General features: G+C 36.7%; 1 protein-coding gene across 1 annotated transcript; it reads right to left on the reverse strand.

Annotated features, from left to right (window-relative positions):
- Positions 1-1,135: 1,135 nt before the first annotated feature.
- hcn4l (hyperpolarization activated cyclic nucleotide-gated potassium channel 4l) lies at positions 1,136-21,537 on the reverse strand. The gene is made up of 8 exons (XM_083546047.1): positions 20,307-21,537; positions 15,156-15,579; positions 13,948-14,109; positions 12,694-12,912; positions 10,835-10,981; positions 10,452-10,692; positions 4,949-5,113; positions 1,136-4,577 (listed from the first exon to the last, which is right to left on the reverse strand). The coding sequence occupies exons 1-8, from the start codon at positions 20,921-20,923 to the stop codon at positions 3,049-3,051; spliced, it is 3,504 nt and encodes a 1,167-aa protein (XP_083402173.1). The 5' UTR covers positions 20,924-21,537; the 3' UTR covers positions 1,136-3,048.
- Positions 21,538-22,987: the final 1,450 nt, after the last annotated feature.

Genomic DNA, 22,987 nt, shown 5'->3' on the forward strand with positions numbered 1-22,987 from the left:
ATGCAATTTCTCAACCCTCGGCAAGAGCTTTTAAAAATCAATAGTAAGTAAATTCCATCAGTGCTTCATGGTAATCAGAAAGCTTTTACATTTGAGGATCTTTATCATAAGGGGGATGTGCTTTATCATTGCCATAATTAGCAAAAGGATTGTGTGCTTGTTCACAAACTGCAGTGTCAGGATGACAGGGATCAGCTGGGCAATTTGTATGCAAATGGAGCAGGGCTTAGATTTGCTTGCACTGTACTGCTGTACGACCAGGAAAAAAGATGGTTAGTAAAACTCTCAAATACAAACGTTAACTACGAAAAAGCACCATTTTTTTCCATTCTAAAAATGGCTAACTTAGTGTCAGGTTAGGAATCTTTAAACATTCCCATAATGTAGAATCATTTATTATTAGTTAATAATAACCCTTAAATATTGTCTTCAACCATACTCCAACTTGTATCTCATTTTTTAGGGAAATAAATGGAGTGTAGAACACAATGTACTTTTTAGAGTGCTAAAAATTCACAATTATCAGTCAGCCAGCTCAGGAAAAGCATTGCAGTGGGAGGTAAAGATTGATCCAGTGCTGTGTTGGTGGTGTATATGAACTGGACAATGTTATCTCTATCCCCTAGTGAAGCAGTGCCAGAAAGTGATTCTTTAAAGCTTAACCCAAAGCCTCAATAAAACCCAATATCTGAAAGAGAATACTACTTCATAATGATGTGACAAAATCTCACGATAACATAAATTATTGAAGAATGAGTAATAGCATGGCAGGGAGGATGAATAAAAAAAGGTAGATTGCACTATAGGCAATATAGACTTATTCATGTATATATACATATATATATATATATATATATATATATATATATATATATATATATATATATATATATATATATATATATATATATATATATATATATTAATACAATTAATCTGTTTTTCTTAGAAACTGTTGAATTAAAAAAAATCTCCACCTTGGCGTATTTTTTTATCAATGTATTTAGATATGTAAACTGGTGCTGGCAAGGAAAAGTAAAAGAGACACAATCATTTTGAAATTAGATTTGATGAAAATTAACTTTTTCACTTGACCTTCTTGATAGTCCTTACAGAATAATGTTGAAATGTCAAAATTTATGTGAAACATAAAACCAACAACAACAACAACAACAACAACAGAAAAAACTAATAACAATGCAAGTCATGAATGCTCTTTATACATTTGTCGTAAATAAAAAATGCATGTTCCATGAATAATTCCACATGCACACATACAGAGACTCTCACACATAATAAAACACATAACTTAATAATCCACACAGAGTACTTACATGACTCTATAGTACTGATAAACAGGGATAATTGATGCTAGAATAATTAGATCAGTGTCTAGGACTGTGTGTGTGACGCCTAAATTTATTTTTTCCTATGTAGATTATATAGATAAAAATGTTTAGACTTGAGGTAGTGTAAAAGGTAATAAATGTAAGAATGAAACAATGACAACATAACACTTGCAAAGTGAAGACAACTTTGAGTTCTCAGTGATGAGCAAACAAACATAAAAGCACAAATAAATATGTGTAATTCCAGAAACAGATAAATTCACAGATTCATTGCAGTCTCATTCAAGATACAAACATGGAACCTACTGGGAGTAATAATTAATGACTGAGTTTTTAGCGTTCCCAGATTAAGTATTTCAAGTCTTGCAGGTTTCAGACTGTGTGCAGTACATTCAACATTACAACATGTCTGCAAATTCAATTAGAACAACCAATGCTCAGAAGGAAGGCCACTTGATAATTCTATGATTATGGCAAAAAAGCCTTTATTACTGTGTGTTTTTGTTCAAACCTCTGGTTGGGACAAAAATCAATTTTCTTCACAAATAGATAATACTCTTAATGATACTGAATTAATGCCATGCATGCGTGGAATATGCTTATTTATCATTATCATTTAGCATTCATCCTCAGTCAGCACGTTATCCTGGGCAGGAATAAGTGGATTTGAATACTATCCTGGGAAAATCAGCAATACACCATGGACAGGATGTGCCAGTCTATCACAGTGTGTGGATTATGCAATATTTTCCAGTATATTAAAACAATCACAATGAAAAAGTACAGTTGCAATTTTGGAAACACAAGCTTTGGCATTAAATAGACATAGATCACAATATCTCATTAACATATGAATCATCTTTTTGAGCCTATATATTTTCTTTGCAAGGAAAAAAAGCTGCAATGTACAAATCTCTGTGCAGGTACAAAACCAAGCGTACAGTTTTATTGCTTAAGTACTGCACAAGTACACATACAAAGCACATATAAAATGATTGCAATACATTCTTTATCTTTATCTCTTTTGCAGTGGAAGTGAGGGGATTGTTCCCTGGTTTTTCAGGCTCTAAGGCAGTGCTGTTAAAAAAGGAAAGGCCATAGATACTGAGCAATGTGCCTTGGTTAACAAGGAAGTATAGACAAGGGGAAGGTCTAGTGAAACAGTCATTGAATGTCTTAAAATGAGCATGGCTATGTGCATGTGTGCATGTGTGTGTGTGTTTGTGCAAGCATGTAGTTGTGTCCCAAACCTGATAAGTGAGATTTTTTGTAATTGTTCTTTCACCACAATGGTATGATAAATAGCTAGAAGTATGTTTGCATTTCTTTCCCAGCATAATTTCAAAATTCACCCTTAACCCTGTTATTACTGTATTGGTTTATTTTTATATTTGTATTTTTTGGAAACTGCTATTTGTTGCATATCCCTAAATAATGTCACCATTGTTAGTATTGCAAAATTGCTAAAGTAAGTTGGAAGACAAATTCAAATTATATTACACTCTCATTCAATTATCAGACACCTACAGTATGTATTCCTTCATTTGGCATCATGAGTTGAGAAGTAATCATTGCACTGTTATAAATACAAGTAGACAAACAGACAAAATCTTCTTAGCAATAAAAGTTATGTTCATTGATATATATTCTCAATTGATAAAAACATGGTCTGTACAATAGACAGGGCTATAATCCATTCTCATAAGTTTGATAGGAGTTTGGGGTGTAAGATTGGCGTCCCTGGAATGGAAACACTTTGAGAACCAGGATCACTAGAAGGCCCAGTCTGAGTTTGGGACACCTTGGAAGTCTGTCTTGACAGGGCCACATGACCAGTTATTGAACTACAGGTTTTAGTAACAGGGATTGGGTAAGATGTATGCCTGGAACCAGACACTGCTACCAAATGTGACTGATCTGGGACATGTGGGCTTTGTCTTACTAGTTTAGGTCTTTCAAAGGGTCGTGGGGAAGGAAGCGATATGGAAATAGTGCTGAGGTCCTGAGAAGTGAGATCAACCAGAGACCCCACCCTCTCTTGTGATTGGGAAGGCAGAGGACAAAGGGTCTGAGGGGATAAAAGAGAGCTTTGGGATCCTGAGGTACTTGAGGGATCGCTATTGATGGGTGTGTGCTTCCTCTGCACCATTGGACTCTGGAATGTAGGGCTCCAGGCTGGTGGGGTGCTACAGGGGGAAGCATTTCCAGAGCCATACTGAACAAGTGAAGCCAGAGCAGATGGTTCATTAGAGATCTGGAGAAGATGATCACTACTTTGATGATCCGGAGTCTGCAAATATTGGACATTTGGCCGTATAATATTTTTAGAAGAAAGTGGGGATCCATTAGAGGGCGATGGAGTGGTTGTCCTAACTGGTGTGCTCACCTCCTGATTGCACCTAATTTGAGGAGTTTTGGGTTGTGTGGACTGCAGTTGTGTCAATATAGGGCTGATGGAGTGGGCTATCAGAGGAGTAAGAGTAGAGGCAGAGGGAAAGGCAAATTTAGCCAAATCTTTTCCCACCGACACTTGTTGGAAGAAGCCAGGCAATGGAGTAGTACAGCTGGAGAAGGAAGCATGTGGAATCTGAGGTTGGGGATGGAGCTGAGCCACACTGGAGAATCCAGAACCACAGGTACTTAGAGGTCTTTGCGAGAAGGTGGTGGCCTCACTGATGCTGGATGTGATGGTGGTGATGGTGGTTGTTGTGGAAGATGGCAACGAACTGGAGGCAGACGGCAAAGGAAGTGAGGATGATGTTGCAGAACACTTGGCTCTCAGTGAATCCAAAATAGGCGTCTCCACTTCAGAGCCAAACTGAGAACTTGCTCCAGAGGATGAGCTTCCTAATCCAGTAACACCAGAAACCACTGGGAACCTTTTAAAATGTCCTGATGGATCCTTTAGTGAACCCAACATGGGTACCGGAGGCCGGAAAAGTGTATGGGGCAGATGTGGGTGGCGGGTAAGTGCAATCGCCATAGAGGTAGTGGCTGCAGCAGCCTGAAGTGGAGCCTGGATGAGAGGAGCCCAGATAACTGGTGTGTTAGAAGAATGAGCTGGGGTTGTGTGAGGACCTGGTGAGTGGGTCTGCATTAGGTGGGCAAAGTGAGCCATGTCCCTATCATGCTGTACAATCTGCTGGATGATTTCATTCTCCTGAAAGTTCAGCACACCTGAGTTGAGATCTCGCTGCACTTTGTGCTGGAGAACAGAATTTTTCTTTCCTATAATTATAAATGAGAAAGAAATATAATACTTAGACAACCATTTATAACTTACATTATATGATATTAAATATTTTCTTCAAATGTCAAGTATTTTTGTGACCTATAGCTCAATATAAATATCTATAGCTGAAACTAATGTGCAATAGTATTAATGCATCTCAAACATTTGCATTCATGTTTGCAGATTTATTTTTCTCATTTTGCAGTTACCTACCTATGAAGGAATGACTAAAGACACAAAAAACAAATTTGCTTTAAGCAGCCATTAAATTAACAACTCAACAAACTATGCAACTTGTGGCCTTTGTTTAACTAAGCTGGTGTTTATTGCAGATTACTCAAATGCCACATGAATAGATAGCTCTTACCAATGCGGTCTAGACGATCAAGGGCTACTGTCTCAAAAGCCTGACGCATCATTGGATATTCTTCCAGCACTTCATTAAAGTTGTCCACAGATAGAGAGTACAGTCGGCAGTATGTCTCTGCTCTCACACTGGCTGTTCTTCTGCCCCGAGTCAGCAAACAAATCTCTGTAGAGAGCATTAAAGCCTGTATTAACATCAGTAACATCATGGCATATGCATTTGGCATGGCATATTATTGCATTTGTTCTATTATAACTCTAAAAATTTTTAATTTGTGTCATTTTCGTTATGTCTTTATAGAAGGTACACATATATAGAATATGTTTTACGCTGTGGAAAATGTAAATAATAACAGAATGCAATAATCTGCAAATATAGTATAGTATAGTATCTTATTTCACATTAGAACATAGAAAACACATCAAATGTTTACCATTTTAAGGAAAAAATAAGGTAATTTTGATTATGATAGAAGTAACACGTCTTAAAAAAGTTAGGACAGGGTCATGTCAACTGTGTAGAATCTTCTCTTCTTTTAACAACAGTCGATATTATTCGGTGAACTGAGGAGACCAGTTGCTGGACTTGTGGGAGAGAAATGTTGTTCTAATGCACTAATGCACTCCCATCCCATTACAGATGCTGACTTTTGAGCTGAGTGATGATAACAAACCAGATAGTCCCTCTCCTCTTTAGTATAGAGGACCCAGCATCCATGGCTTTTAAAAAGTCTAACTACAGAACAGTTTTCACTTTGCCTCAGTCCATTTTAAATTAGCGTTGGCATATAGAAAGCAGCAGCGTTTCTGTATCATGCTCACTCATGGCTTCTTCTTTGCATGATGAAGCTTTAACCTGCATTTGGATAACAAAGGAAACTGTGTGCCCAGACAATGATTTCTGTAGGTGTTTCTGAACCCATTCAGTAATTTCCATTACAGAATTATATTTGTTTTTAATGCAGTACTGCCTAAGGCCCCCGAAGATCACAGTTACTGTATCATGTAACTGACCTGATGCCAAATAAAATAATTAGTTGAAAATTCACCCTAACCCTTCCCTCAAAATAGTAGAGACCATTTTCTTAGTTTAAACATTCAATGCATTTTATGTTCTATGCTAAATTTTTTTGTATATTTTAGGAATAAAAAAATTGGCTTATGAGATCTACAAATACATTTTTAAAAATGGGATTGTAATTTATGTCTTAGGCTGCTGAAGAATTTACAGAGTAAGAATTTCATTGTATGATGTAATAGACTGTTTCTGGTACATACCTGTATGATATTTAACTCTTGAATCTTGATTTTCAATAATAAACAGTTATATAATGTGTGATATTCACTTGGAGTTAATAGCTTAGCTTAGTTATGTTACAGAAAGGAAAAAAGATCCTTAAAACTGAAAAAAGTTTGGGAAGGATTTAAAGTGTGGGAAGGAAAGCCAGCATCAGTAGTGCCCTTACATAAAATAAAAATATGCATGTAATTTGCATGTAATTTGTAAAGCCTATATAAGCCACTACATGTGATCACAAAATGTACATTACATTATACTACCAGTGGTGTTGGTGATTGGTACAAGTTGTAAATTTATAAGCAGAATACTAAACCATAAATATAGTGCCTTTGGCCCTTCATCACACTGGACCCAAATAGAATGGGCATGTTTGGATAATATAGAGCAGCAGAAATGGCCCAAGGGATTACACTCTCTCTCCATCCATCAAAGCCGTAGTCATAAACAACAATGAGACAAGAGCCACTCAATCTGAGCTCATACACTGACTATCACACATAGATAGCAGGAGAGAGACACAAAAAGAAACAGGCACAGCGAGAAAATTCTAATTTCTCATGTTTTCTCTTTTCATGTCATATAGGGAGAGATTCTAAGTAGCTTGTTCAGATAAGTCTGTGCAGATAATGTATTTTTTTTAACTTCTAAATCTACAGTTTGCTAATGTACAAGGAAGTTAATGCTATGAATAAGTACATTTTCTGAACAGGTGGGCCGAATCAGAAAATACTTGAATAAGCTTCATTCCTTCACCATCCATGAGACATCACTATTGTCATTTTAGTGCCAAATAATGGTCCTTCACATTTCAGTCAACAGTCATTAAAAATAACTGGTGCTTTTTTTATACCTTAACTGAAATTGGTTATTTATATGAATTTTTTTTAAAACAACCAATAACAACAACAAATCATGAGATACAATGCTATTGCTCCAGTAAAACACGGGATAACAGGTCTTCACCATCTAACATTATCAGCCCTCCATTATTTTTCTTTCACTTCTCTGTTCACCTATTATTTGAAAGTCGTGGCAAAGTCCCACTGAGCAGCAGTTGAGCAAAATTAATTTCATGAATGGCTAACTGATGCCTCGTGAGGAATTTCCCAAGGATCCAGAAATGTGCTCATTCACTACCCCTGATCTCCCAGAGGATCAGCTGATAACACTGTTGAAACAGTGCACCGCCTGTCGGCACAGTTAAGCTTATTACAAATACTGCAGCTAAAAACAGCCCATCTAAGTTGAAGAAAGCCACAACAAAATTGTTCTGCATAATGCATAGTATGTTGGATCTTGCAGTATTTGACTAGAATGCATCATTAGGGGAGCCTGTGGTCCTGATATTTCTTAAAAACTTGCTAGGTTTTGATGTGTTTGATCACCTGAATGTGGTGTATAAAGCACAGCTGTGCAATAAATAGATCTTCATTCATCATTTAGGAATGCTGTAATGGGTTAAAATAGCTACAGTCCTGTTGCAAGCAAAATTCTGCTGGGTAGTTAATACATTACATTATACATTAAAGCCGCTTAAAATAAAATCAGAAGACAGTATATATAACTGTATATCATTTCCTGAAATTAACATCTAGATGTGTTAAATAACATAGATCAGGACACCTGTGGTGGCAGACCACCCACATAATTAGTGAACAAAATATAGAGGAACAGTTAATATTAAAGTAAATAAATTTTGGTTTTCATATTGTCAAAGATGATCACCCTCAAGCCAAGCCAAGCATACCAGAACTCATGAAGAGAATACAGGTTTGTATTGCTGTCACAATTCTGTCTTTTTATTATGTATTTTTGTTTTTATTTATGCTGTATCCTACCCCTGTCCTGTAACTGGCTATTTGCCTTGTGTGTCTTTATTGCCTGCACCTGTTTCTGTTTACCACTGTGTCTAGTTTGTGTTTAAATACCCAGATGTTTTAATTGCGATTTTGCAAAGTATTGTTCTTTGTTTGCCACCTGAGTAGAGAGTTACTAAGAGGCATCACTGTGCAAGATTCTGTATCCTGAAGATACCACAGCAACAAAAAAAAGAAGAAATAAATGTAAACTTTGTTGAAAGGTTGGTTAATCAGTGCAACATTAGCCATTAGTGGGGCATCTGTTATCTCATGTACACAGAGAAGGGCGTTATTGCTCTCTGTCATATGATGCAGTCAGTGGTTTGGTGTGTTTGAGAGAGTGCAATGTGCCAACATTGAGACTCTAAGAATTAGACAAACTTGGTAGAAGAAAGATTTCATAGTTTATAACATTAGTTTAACAAGTATTCATTCATATATATGCTTCAATAATAATGTAGTTTAATAGTTGAATCAAACAATTGAAAAAAAAAATTTTTAATCTAAAAATAAATGTTGGTCTCTGGTTTATATGAATTTATATAAATTATATAAATAAATGACAATTTACATGGTTTTATGGTTATAGCTAAGTGCATTTAGTTTGGATTTAATATGTAATTGTGCACATCAGAATTCATACCTCATAATTTAATACCGCTTTAAACACTACTCAGACAGGTACGAGGTACTTCTCAGTTATACAGTAATCTTACCTTAAACAGAAGTGAATGATTTTTGCACATATATATAAAACATATATATAAAAGAAAACTTTTACATGTTCTCTTATGGGTTCTCTGGCTTCACTTATTGCATGTATGGTTTGAATATGTATGTGACTGTGTATATGGTCCCATGTGATTTACTGGTGAACAATCGGGGACGTTCTGCTTTGCACCCAGTGTTGCCATAGGCTTTATATATCAAGTTCAATTGGTTACTGAACGTGAAAGTGTTTTTACCCCTAAATTCCCTAAATGAGTTCTGTATGTTATTTCAATAGAGAGTGAGGAGGTGTGAATTGAACGCAGTATCTGTGAGTATAAATATTCCTTGCTTGGCCAGCTTCCCTTCTTTTTGTGCTATACTTCTGTAGTGCTTTGTATAGGATGGCAGCCAAGTGAAGTTGAGTGGATTTCTGATGGCTTTCTGAAGTTGACAAGAGATGGCAAATAAATGTAATTATGACAACTATAGCCATTAATGGCTATCATCTTTGATATATTTGCGATATAGGAATGCCAAAAATCTCACATGATTTATGAAACTATCAGTATAAGTATCATCTTTTTTTTTTTAAACATCTGTAACTTTTATTGTTAGTTTGAATTTAATAAACAAAAAAAGAGAGATTAAACTGATTCTTTCACCTATTTCTCTCCCCTTCCTGTATTTTCTATATTTCAATTCCTCAGGTTTAAAATCAAGTACTTGATGATTTAAAGGGTGTGAATAAAACGTAAATGAAAAAAATCTTGACACCTCTATATAGAAACCTGTAAATATAAAAACCTGTCAACTTTGAAAATGCCTCTTTTTTTGCCTAAATTAATAAATGTCAAATACCATATAAGAGGAAATCCCAAATGTTTTAATATTAGTTAAACATATTCCCCTCCTTTGAAAATATTGCTATATATTAATGAAAAAATGTTTTTTACTTGCCATGTGTAGCACTGCATTTGCCTAAAAGCTCACATAATATAGAGTTCCCACCAGAAGTAGGAAACACCTTATATTTTATTGTTTCATATATATATATATATATATACACACACACACATGACTGTTCTGCTTGTTTATATGCAACAAAATAAGTAAAAGGTAAAAACATTTAACGAAAATACTAAAAAAAAACATTTAACAGTGAATTATTGGAAGAAAGTTCTGTATGAGTCTAAATTTGACATCTCTGGCTCTAACAGAGAAACTTATGTAAGATGAAGAACAGGAGGGAGGATGTTAAGAAATATCCAACTAGTGAAGAACACATTTGGTAAGTTTTACAAGAGACATGTCAAAGTATTTCAGATGAATGTTTAAAGAAACTAATTGTCCGGATGCCAAAAGCGTGTAAAGCTGTTATTAATGATAAGAGAGGATTTTTCAATAAAAATAAAATTGCTTACATCTTTATACAATAACATTTTCTTGTTTGTTGCATATTAGCAAAAGGATGTATGTGTCGCTCAAAAATAATAAGAGACTAGGTGTTTCCAAACTTTTGACAGGCACTCGTTAGCTTGTTAACATCATATCATTTTGTGCAGTTTTTGTTCCCCTTCTCTCTCCAACATATAAGCAATCTATGTCATGTTGATTACAAATAAATGTCAGCTTACCTCCAAAGTACGACCCATCTGAAAGCTTTGTCTCTTTACTGCCCTTGGTCAGAACTGTCAGCACCCCATGTTGGATGAAATACATTTTCTTTCCTATAGTGCCTTCCCGAATGATATAATCTCCTGGCTGAAAGACTTCAAAGCGTAACTTGGTAAGCATGGCGGTTACAAAATTGGGGTCTGCATTAGCAAACAAGGGCATAGTGGCCACCAGCTTTCGACAGTTGAAACTGATGATCTCCTTTGTTTGAAACGAGAACATAAAGAAAAAGGAAAAAGGAAAAGTAATACATTTGAAGTATATTAGTCACCGAAGGAAAACAGTTTAAAATGTTCCCCTACATTAACACAGATTAAGAAAGGTTTATTAATTTGTGGCTAACCTCTCGAAGTGGCTCATTCAGCTCTCCAAGGATGCTCTCTTCATCAAACATCTTGCCCTGATAACGGTGCTCATAGTAGTCATGGATCCTCTGGCGCATATCAGCAGGTAGCTTGTGGAAGGACATGTACTGCTCCACTTGTTTATACTGCAGGGATGTAGGCCAAAGAAAATGCCAGTGTCAAACAAAACAACATCTGAATAAATGAAACAAAATCTTTCAATGGACCATAAAACTAACTAATAAATTTATTTTTTAAAGTTTCCATTACAATTAATGCCTTACACTTAATAAATGCAACAAGTTTTTTAAAGTGTAGGAAACAAGCTAGATGTTTATATTGTTTTACATAAAGCAGTGTTTTTTTATATTATATAACAAAAAAATAACAAGCATAAATCATTTATATTTGTCTCCCTGCTTGCTTCTTTAACTTCTACAAAGGACCTATGATGTTGTGGTGTTTTGTTTAACTGTCTAGTTGTTTAATTCTTTAAACAATAGAGATTGTTTTCAGACCTGAAATATTCCTGCCCCTTTCTGCACATTGTCTTCCTCCTCACTGTGCCCTTCTCTCCTGGCCATTTGATCACTTTCTTTCCTATAGGCTCCCTCCTCAGAAAAATTTATGTTCCTTTTTTCTTTCATGCCCCCTCTTTCTGTTTCATTAACTTTCTCTACACGATGCCTCCACCCCCGACAATTATTCTCTCTCTCTCTTCTCATGAACTCCTCCTTAACTGCAGTGCTTTTACGGTGCCCTTCATTTCATGCTATTGCTCCATGCTGCCATGTCAGCTGTGTCTGCTTTCAAGAGTGCTGAATGCAGCTTTGCTGCTTCCCTCTGTACTGCTGCTGATATTCCAATATGAATATTAACATATTCAAGGACACAAGACAAAGCCAGCAGGGATGACTTGAGACAACGGGAAATAATGTCAGACAGTGCTGTTGAGCTGGACTCAAAAGACCAGAGGGGGGTAGTAAAGCCACATACAAAACTGTCAAGATAAAGTAGGCTAAGTATGACTCACAGCATCAGGGAAAAAAGTGTCATTGGAATTCGTCCTTTTCAAGACTAGGAGTAATGCCGTTGTCAGCAGGTTGCTGCTAATAACAATGCCATCAAGGAAATTTATCTAATCAAAGGATGAAAAGTCTGGATAAAGTAAATAATGAAAAAAACATTTACATTTGCTAACTAGGAAACCATTAGCATTCTCCTGTTTTTCTTATGCTTTCAATCCTGTAAAGAATAAACTGTACACTTGTAATCCAGGATAAAAGCACAGTGCATACAATAACCATACAAAGCATTACTTTGCCTTCTGCATATAGTGAAATAAATCAATCTTTAAGATACACAGTAATATGTTGCTTTATAGGTCAGCATGGGCTCTCTGGTTTATATAGAAGGAAGCTGCCATTCCATCAATAAAACTATCCTGTGTCAACAAGGCACATTGTCATAGAAACTGCGGGGGATGGGGTGGAGCAGGGGGGACCTTAGACTCAAGTCTTTTGACACAGCAGAGGTCAAAGATCTTCGATCTCTATCTTATTAAAAATGGCAACAGTTTAATTACCACTCGAAAGGTTTTTTGGTGTAGAAGACAAAATAGTGTCTATTGAACAGCATGGCATAGAGGAAGTGCTGTCATATAAAATGGTTTATCGATTTACTGGCTACAAATAGTATATCTAATATGTAGGTAACTACACAATTGTGCCTTTTGTGCTAACTACTAAACATAGCATAAGTGTTTTGCTTAAGTTATTGTGTTTTGCTTGCGTTAAATTTTAATTTAATAATTTAATCAGAGAAGCCCATCAGTATTTTCTATACACCTCACACTAACCTTCTCCTGGTATTGCCTTCGAGATGAGTCTAGTGATTGAATAAGGGCAGTAGCATGACCCACAAACATGGCATAGCAGGTGGCACCCACAATCATGCTGAGGATGGTCAGCCACACATCTGTCATGCCCACGGGTGGGTGCATGCCATACCCAATGCACAGCATGTGGCTCATAGCCTTAAACAGGGCATAGGAATACTGCTGACCCCAAGTATCATTCTGCAGTGAAAGAGAGTGGGGGGGGGAGACAGTCCAAAAAAGACAGAGAGAGAGTGTGGGAGAGAGAAAGAGAGAAAGAGAGAGCGAGAGAGAGAGAGAGAGAGAGAGAGAGAGTGCGAGAGAGTGAGAGAGAGAGGGAGAGAGATAGGGAAAGAGAAAGAGAGCGATATGTGGGTGAAGAAAAGAAAGACACATATGAAAGAAGACACAAAGAATAAAACACATCATGCACATCATTTTGCATGTGAAACTTGTGAAATCTTACAGGCAGAGGTATATGGAAAGGAAGCATCAAGAAATATATATATTTCATAATAAATCATTTAAAAAGGATGCAAAAATAGTAAACAAAGAATGTTTTTAAACGATGGCCTTGCGATTTCTTACAGCCGCCTAAAGTGAAACAGATACTTGATTTTAATGAAAGCTAGAAAGTATAACCATCTTTGAGATTCTATGAAATTTCATGTGTAATGCTGGTTGAGAAATATTGCAATATAATATTATTGTAATTATCAATATTATATATTGATTTGCTATTTTATTGATCCTTTATTTATTACTTTTTAAATCTATGTTTTGAAATGATCTACCCTACGTATTTCATATGGTAGATCAGTGTTTGTTTGCTATCTTGGTTGATAACTGTCAAAAACATTTGCAGTCAACAGCTGGATTGTCATTTTTCTCGTTTATGTGCTTTTCTTTATAATACTACACTATATTGTAATACAATAAATGCATCAGCCATTAATTAAAATTACATTTACCATTTGCAATTTAAACTGTAAAATTCTACTGATGAACACAAACAGTTTTCCAGATAAATAAACTACTTACACTAGCAAAATATTAAAAATTTGTTTTAAACAAATATCATTAAATGTTACTGTACAAAAACAGTGATGAATGCTTAAAAAGCAAAATATTTATGATTATATTTTGATGATGATTGAATATGATAATTATATCAGAAAACTAATTGAAGATAATATGGATGACTAATGAAACAATTATTTGTTGGTTTGTGCTTACCACCATTTTGTTTATAGAGACCCAGCAGTCAGCAGGGAAGTCCTGAAGCATGGGCACAAGGAACTGCAGACAGCCGTCCCAGTGGCACAGCAACAACATCATACCAATAAGGTTTACTATACGCACCATAGCGCTAGCCAGGTCATAGGTCATGTGGAAAATCTGGGGAAGAACCGGAAGAATGGGACAGATATTGTTATTCTGACAGCAGCATACTGTACAGGTCCCATTTAAGACCTAATTCAAGTTCAGTTATGGGCCACATTGCTGTTAAACTGGTTTAGGTTAGCCAATTGCCATTGATGTCACATTACATAATGCTCCATATATCCTTGCTGTTATTGTTAATTGTGTGAGAGATCTGTGATATCAAGAAAAAAAATATTTTTTATAGTTAAAGCTTTTTTGGGGAAATCCACAGTGATACAATACCCTCAGTCTATTATACATAGATTTGATGAGACTGATTGGCCTTTGCAATTAAAATAACATAATGCTGGTAATGCTGTGTCTCTTTGATTCTTCTTTACACTAATTTTCTTCACATTTGCTCCCCAGTGTGATCACCTTCCAATTCCTACTCACCAGCCAGCTATCATAAATCAACTACCAGAGCCAACATGTAAAGCCAGCCAAACACATTATTTCAAACTCTGTGCTATCCACATTGTTCCAAATTGATGAGCTGAGAGAAGTGGTTGAATAGAGGAGAACAAATATAATGCCAGTGTGCTCTCTTCATATAGACTGTATGGATAAACGTATTGGTATAAATGACATTTTCAGTCTTTGGATGCTGTAATATTGAATTTTTTTTTACTTGAACTAGGAGAACCAAACAGGTTCCAGCATGATAATGCCCCTGTGCACAAAGCAAGCTCTATGAAGATATGGTTGACATACCTTGGAGTGAAAGATCTTGAGTACCCTGCTATAAAACTCTGAGCTCACCCCTACTGAACCCTTTGTATGAATTGGAATAATAACTGCACCCCAGGCATCCACACCCTGACTTTAGTACCTGACTTTACAAATCTTCACACCCACACTCCAAAATCTAGTGGAATATCTTCCTGGAAGAGTGAAAGTTATTATAACACAAATGGGGACAAATATGATTGAACACAGCTAACATCTGATTACAGTTACAGTTATAGTTACAAAAGCACTGTATTCAGACAGTTAATGTGTCAGCTGTGCAGACATACCTCCTCCCACTGATGAATGTATCTGATGAGCCGCGACAGTCGCAGCAACCTGAGCAAACTCAGAATCTTAGTAAAGCGAACAATCCTCAAAGCTCTGGCTGTTTTGTAGAAGTCTGAGTCAATCCGTGTCTCAACAATGAGGAAGATGTAATCCACAGGGATGGAGGAGATGAAGTCCACGGCAAACCAGCTGCGCAGGTACCTCACCTTTATCTGCTGTGGGTCCAGGATGATCTCTGTGCTGTCCTCCTTCACAATGCCAGTTCGGAAGTTTAGGACAAGGTCCACTAAAAAGAAGGTATCAGAGACCACGTTGAAAACAATCCATGCTGGTGTATGTTCATCTTTAAAAAAAGTGATGCCCACTGGGATAATGATTAGATTTCCAACCATCAAAAGCAGCATTATCAGGTCCCAATAGAACCTGTTTTGGACAAAGAGAGCACAAATCACTATATACACCAAAATGAATAGTTTTTTTTTTTATAGTAACAGGTACAAAACCATTGATAAAGCTTTTTGAAACAATCATAAAATATAGTATTTTGAATATTTCATTGTGGTATCTATAAATGGATCTATGTTTGATGCATATGTAAATGGAGCATATTTACACTGAACCACATGCAAGACTGCTCTTTTATCAGTAAAACAGATGCTGCAGGGTAAAACTGTTACACAGAAGACAGTATAATTGTTGTCCCCAGCTTTAATTAGCATACAGGCCTGCAAGATTTTAAGCTATTTGGTTTCATCAGTTCATAAGTCAAAACCAGTAATCATCCCAAGAGATTTTATTTCTGTATCAGCATCGGTATAATAATAATAAGCATGTTATAATAATAAAAGAGGAGAATGTCAGTTCTTCTTCACATATACAAGTTTTGAATGTGTATATATATATATATGTATATGTATATGTATTGTATGTATAATATATTTTAATCCAATGCTATAGTGCTGTAATTAAGCAGGCACTGATCATACAGATGGTTCATACACTTCATAAACCAGTACAGTTTTCGAAAGTCAAATTTTCAAAAATTCTTGGCAAAAAAAAAGACGGATAAACTGAACAGCATTCATTTAAAGCGTAACAATATACATTTTTGCTACAATAAATGTATAAATATGCAATCTGGGACAACTAATCCACTTTACAGTGGTAAGAAAATAAATAATATTACACAAAGTTTAAAAGAAATACTAAACAATTAGTAAAATCAGCTGTGATTTACCTGTTTAATATTACTGTATTCAATTTCCAAACTTTTGGCATTTCTCTTGCATTAAAGAAGCTTTGGTGGCCAAGAACAAAGCATCAGCCATCATTTGGTGGCCCACGAACAAAGCATACACAGTGTCACTACAGCTGTCAGATTATTTTCAGTTTTCAGATTATACTGGATTTACCACTGACACTTGCATTTTGACAGATGTTCAAATGGGCTGGACAGTGAATATAAAAAGACCATCTTATACAGTAATTGCACAGGCCAATTCTTTGGTTATGCTAGACTGACAACATAATGCCAAATTTATCACTTAACAATCCAAAAAGGTGCACACAGAACATGTTCCTCCCTTTCACATCCTACACCAATAATGCATGGCTCTATTTAAATACATGCAAATGATTTACATGGGTATTGTGATGAGGCAATATAGTGCATAAATGGCAATATATTCATAGTATAGTGTGTTAATTCCTATTTAATATAATTTTTTAATGCTTTTATTGTCTTTTGGCTTGTGAGAATTGACTGCATGCAAAAATGGTCGGAATAGTTATTTAAAAAATTATGTAGCTTTCTTAAATCCTTTTGTCCTTCGGCCTTCAACTGATCCATATTAAGTGAACGTGTAGTAGTTTTAATACTAAATCAAGATTTGAAAACAAAAATCCTAAATTTTAAAATCAAAACCTTTAATTTAAATGATCTTCATTAATTAAATACATGAATTAATTACAGTATTTGAACATTCATTTTATTAGCCACCATTTATAAAGCAAAAATGCAACTACTGTCTAATAGACATGTTATGTTTTATAATACAGAACTTCATGCCAAATGATACTGCATTTTTATTATTTTTTTTATTGTTCAATGAAATGTTAAATTGCATAAGTGATGGATAAGGGACAGAACCAAGATGTTAAACATTCCATTTGCTGCATTTTTTTTCCAATAAGTATTTAGGAGAATTCATGCTTCTCACGCAGTCTTAAAAGCAAGCGTCTGTTATTGAGTCCTCCCCTCTGCCCCTGCATAAATCATCTGATGAACCATCACTTTGATTAATGATGTATCTCTTAGAGAACACACACACAATTCCTAGCTATGATCTTTTATTTTCAGTTAACACTTCCATCACCCCTTCAGGCTATGTAAAGTAAGTAATAAGAATCCAAAGTCAAGGGAGCTTGCCAACATAATTTGTACATTTAAACAAATAAAAAATATATTGAAACAATGTTATTCACTGGACTATTTATAGCATTTTTGTATGCCACTAAAAAAGAAGCAGCACACTGGTAATACTTTAATACTGTCATAGTTTTGGTTTGCTGTATTAACATAAATCATGCAATTCACAGCTCAAGTTATTTATTTGTATATTTTTTCAGTCTTGTAGTAAGCACAGAATGTCTTTCTCAAGCTATTTTGCATAAAATATTGGCTCATGTTGGCAATGCAAGTTTGTTCCACCTTCATAACCACAGAGAACATTATTGACATGTCTGCAACACACTACAAATGCTATGCTATTTCGTCATGCCTGATAGAAAATGGCAAGAAGTTGAATTTGTGCTTAACTGTTAATCCACACAAACTTGTCAAAAACACAAATTTCCGATTATTAAAACACACTGCTTTACCTCAAGCTCATTAGGAAAATCAACATAACATATAAGTCTGCATTAGGACACTAAGCCTATTTACACAAGTCAGAAATACGTGAATATGATTTTTGCAAACTGGAATATATCACCAGTGCTTACTTCAAATTTTCACATGAACAAAAGCTTTTTTTTATGCATTCCATTTTCCATCTGCATGACTTTCATTGTGATGGCAGATTTCATTGACAGAGAATAATGCTTTTAAATATATTTAAACACATTCTTGAAAGTATCATAGCCTAGTCATTAAATGTTTAGCACTAAAATAGATGATATCCCCTAATCCTGTAAAGTTTACACTACAGAGCCAATTGACCAAATAAATAACTGGCCATATAACAGTATATTACAATATTACAAGTATATTACACAGAGATATAATCACTTCCAATAGGAAAATAATGCAACTAGGCTTCAGCATTAAATAGAGATATACAAACTGTCAAATACTCTGGTGTTAAAAAAAACACATTATAAATCCTAGAACATGGACCCAGCTCTAAAGCCTTTGTGATAATCAGCTTTCTCTTGTTAATCTGCCAAAAATGCACTCTCATTTTCCAATTTTATCTGGTACTGCTGAGATTTTTATGGGCCCTAATTGTCTTTGCCAATACCCATGCCAGCACGTGTGATGAGTTCTCTTGGGACTGTCCTCACTTTTTTGCCAGCACAGTCATCAGCTTTGTCAACCACATGTTTAGCACACAGCTGAAACCCAACAACCTGTTCACACACAATATTATTCTAGTAGTTTTAACCTGTCAACAGTGCATACGTGCCATATACCATTTTTGCATAAACCAGGTAATGAAATCAGTTAATAGGCCTTCTTGCGAAAAGCACATCTATCCCACTTAACATGGAAACACTGAAAGGTCATGTGGGGAAAAAGGGAGTCAGAAGACTGAAAATGTAAAATGATAATCTATGAACATGCTGGATAACACTACAAACTAAAAACCAAGGGTTAAAAGTAAAAAATGTCATATTCAGAGTATGTTATTTATAAACTCTATTCCTGCTAAAGTAGCAAACAATAAATCCTGACAGAAATGTCCCTTTAAGTCTCGTCTGTAAAACGATACAACAAAAAATACATATATTTCCGATCACAACTAGCAGTTTAAAGAATTGCTCTCTGTGTGCCTCTTAAAGTGATCCTTTAAGTGGTCTCTGTAGATCCCTACAACTAAAGAATTTCTCTCAGAATATTGGGAAAACATATGTTTCAAATCGATATGGTAGCTAATAAGACTGTATTCAAACCATACAAGTTCAACTGTGATATTTTCATCAGCATCTGTCCAACCCCAAATATGATGCACAATAAAAACTTTACAATAAATAAAACAAATAGACATGTGCTTTTTTTTATTAACATCACACGATCAGTGATCTAGTTTAGGCTGTCTATTGCAACAGTGCTAAGGCTATGTGGTCCATTTCAATCAACTGACTGTTACAATTACCGGCAACCACACAAGGACAGATCCATTAAATAAATTGTGCTGTCATAATCTCTTTGGATGTTCACTTCTAATAACACCTGAGGTACAGCAAACCTATTTTGATTACACTGTTTCTAGGGTTCATAGACATTGTTGGCACAATTATGGACACTCATAATACACAAAAGGGAATTGAAAGTTTGCATCTTTATTACTGTTTGGTCCAGTTTTAAACATGGTATTGATGGATAATTCCATAAGCCACTCTATTCTGAGCCAAAGAATAGTCTCTATATTTTCAACACGGGAAGTTGATGCTTTTGCCAAACCTCTGGAAGCCAATGGCAGGTTTGTTTATATATTTGTATTTGAAAGCTAATAGATTTTCTTAATAGGCCTGTGTTGAAAATATAGAGACTATTTTTTGGCTTCCAGGGGTTTGGCAGAAGTTGATGCTTCAGGGCTTTCCTCCCCTATTACTAGCTCGTTGAAGGACAAGCAGTGTGCCAGTCATTTCTGCAATAGGTATTTACTGAGGTTTTTCTTTGAGAGCATCAACAAATTCATTTTATCCGCACAAATTCAGTTCAAAGCAAACCATCACATTGGCCAAAAGTAAAAAAATAAATGAAAGGCTGTTAGGTTTAAATAAAACAACTGTCAAAAGGTGCACACGTGTGACGTGTAGACATCTGGAAAAGAGCGGTCCTACTGCTGATAGTGATTTATACAGGAACAGACAGACAGGCGGCTGAGTTGCGACTCAGAGAACACACTTCTATGCTGAATCCTTACCTAAAGTCGCTGTACGGGTGAATGATCCACGAGCCGGCTGTCTTGACTCGCTCCTGCTCGCGCTCCACCGCCTTCTCGCTGCCAAACATTCGGAGAGAAAACTTGTTCAGTCCAGGCTGCAGCATGGCACCCAGCTGCCGGTGCACGAAGCCGTCGTCAGGCGCCAGCTGCTCGATGCCCTCCAACTTGATGAAAGTCGCGTGCTCGTCAGAGGCCGCGCGCTGGCTCTCCGCGCCACCGCCGGAGCCGCCGCCGTGCGCGCCCTCCTCCTCGGCCGCCCCATCTTCCTCTGGATTTCCGTTTCCTCCAGCGCCGTCTTCGTCTTCTTCTTCGGCGATAAGGCGCTTCTGCTCGGGCGCTTCGGCGTCCGCGCCGTGGCGGCTGGTGACGGACGACAGGCTGCCTTTGAACCTCCGGCAGTCGCCGTTCGCGTTGCCTCTGAGCGCGCTGAGCGCGTCTGGCTCACCGCTCGCGGCCTCGGGAGAGACTGAAGGCGCCAGCGACTTCATGCGCACGCTCTTCCTCCGCGCGTCCGCGTCGACTTCGTCCGGTTTCTGTCCGATTTGATGTGGCAAGCTGTAGAGACGCTTGCGCATGGAAGAATGCAGCCTGTCCATATTGGTTTGGCGCACGAAGAGACGGTGGGCACGAGCGAGACAACGATTCGTGGTCAGAGTTAGATAAGGGCAAACGCGTGCATAGCCCGTAAGTATCCGACAACAGACGCGTTTCTGTGCGACGCAGACGCCTGGCCACAAGGAATAAACCGCAAATCAGTGTAATTGACTCCCGCTGCAGCTGTAGCCCCGTGTAACATTCCCAGGTAACGGGTATGTGAGAGCAGAATGCACGCGCTCTCAGAGAGGTCTCGGGATGCTGGATCCCCTGACGTATCGGAGGGATGAGGAAATCTGACGAGCGTTTCAATGACAAAGCGCCGCGTGTTCCCAAGTGTTCCGTAAAGGGCAGATTTGAAGCTCAAAAACGCGAACGTGCATGCAAACGAACGCCATCGCCAATCCAAATGTTGTTTCTTCTTGTTGTGTGAACACACACGAGGACAAAATAAATCTGTCACGTTGCCAAAGCAAATAAGCTCGAACCACCTAAACCAAACAGTGGAGGAGGGGTGTTACAAAAACGCAACAGAATCGTGTAGGCTATTCATTTGCTGATGTTCGACTGGGACCATGGCATACTGCACATGGTGGGAAGACAGAATAAAAACACACTACGTGCCAGACGTTAGGTGATCACACAGGGTTTAGGAGGAAAATTAACCTAAAAGTCTCCATTAGCGTTGCGCAACATGTTATTTGTGAATCGTTGTTGCGATGTTGGACGTTGCAGTATGAAAGAAGATGTTGTGCTTCCAGACAACAGGTGTAACACATTTTTGCACATGATTTATTTATTTGGTTGTTTGCAAATGCGACCTTTCTGCTTTCCCGTTCCTTCCCATCTATTGTACATGCAAATGTTGGCCCCTTATGGTCCTCCCTTTACCCCTGGGCCCCGTGTAGTCATTTTCACTGTTCTGCCCTGCAGTGACGCCTGTCATTCTGACCAATCTCAGTCTCCCCACTTTCTGTTTGGGTTCTAATGAATCACAGCAGATATGATCTAACAAGCCTATTAACAATCAAACGGTGTATGAATGTGTATCTAATATCTGCTGTATTACAACTGCATTGTGATCGTATAGTTCAACTCACTGTAACTGGAATAAACATTTAATTACTTAAGACTATGATCGACAAACAGATGTTGAACTTGATTCATATTTATAACTGTGTTGGTAATGAGTGTGCCTACATGCACAACTCTTGACAGATTAATCCAGTGGTATAAATGTTTTGCGGGAGTGAATATGTAATCAGGAATGAAATAGGAATTTAGGAACGAATAATATCCATATCAACACGTATTTGGAGGTTAGGTTCTTAATATGTATCTTAAAAGCTTTATATGTTTTCAAACTTTATCATAAAAGCGAATTAATGGCACCACTTGTGCATTCCCTTTTAAAGAATAGACATCCAAGGTACAACCATGTACACTAGATGGTTTATTCAAATGACAAGGAAATATACAGTTTGGTAAATTCGAGTGAAGTGAAAAGTGCAAGTAAAAATGAGTGCATGTAAAATAACAGGGGAAGCAATGTGGAAAATACTGCTGAGTTGCAGATGATTTGCATGTTCTGTTCCAGAGTTTTCTCTGGTTTTTCTGGTTTCCTCCCTCCTGTGTGTTTTGCTCTTTACTATATTGAACTCTACTCCCATCCAATGCAAACATGGACAACCTTTTTCCTGAATAGTCAAATATAATGTATATACAGAGAAATGAAGACTGATGAAATAGTTCACACTTTTTACTGTATCACTGTTATGTCCTGGTTTGGTTTACATTTCTATTAATTACAGTACTGGCTTTGTAGACATAAACCAAGCGTTGGAGAGCTGCTCAAAATTAAACTTGTGTAATACATTGTAGAACATACAAGATATATTTAAAGACACAATAAACATCTCCACATTTACATATTTATCTATTTACTAGTTAAAAGTGAATAGAGGATTGTGTAGTGGCTGATGACTTCCACTTCATTTTGGAAGTACATTAAATTACATTATTAGGAAATTACTTTTTCAGTTTACTTGATCAGATTACAATTATTT

The sequence above is a fragment of the Silurus aristotelis genome (assembly GCF_946808225.1).
Source record: "Silurus aristotelis genome assembly, chromosome: 7".
In the NCBI taxonomy this organism is placed as follows: Eukaryota; Metazoa; Chordata; class Actinopteri; order Siluriformes; family Siluridae; genus Silurus; species Silurus aristotelis.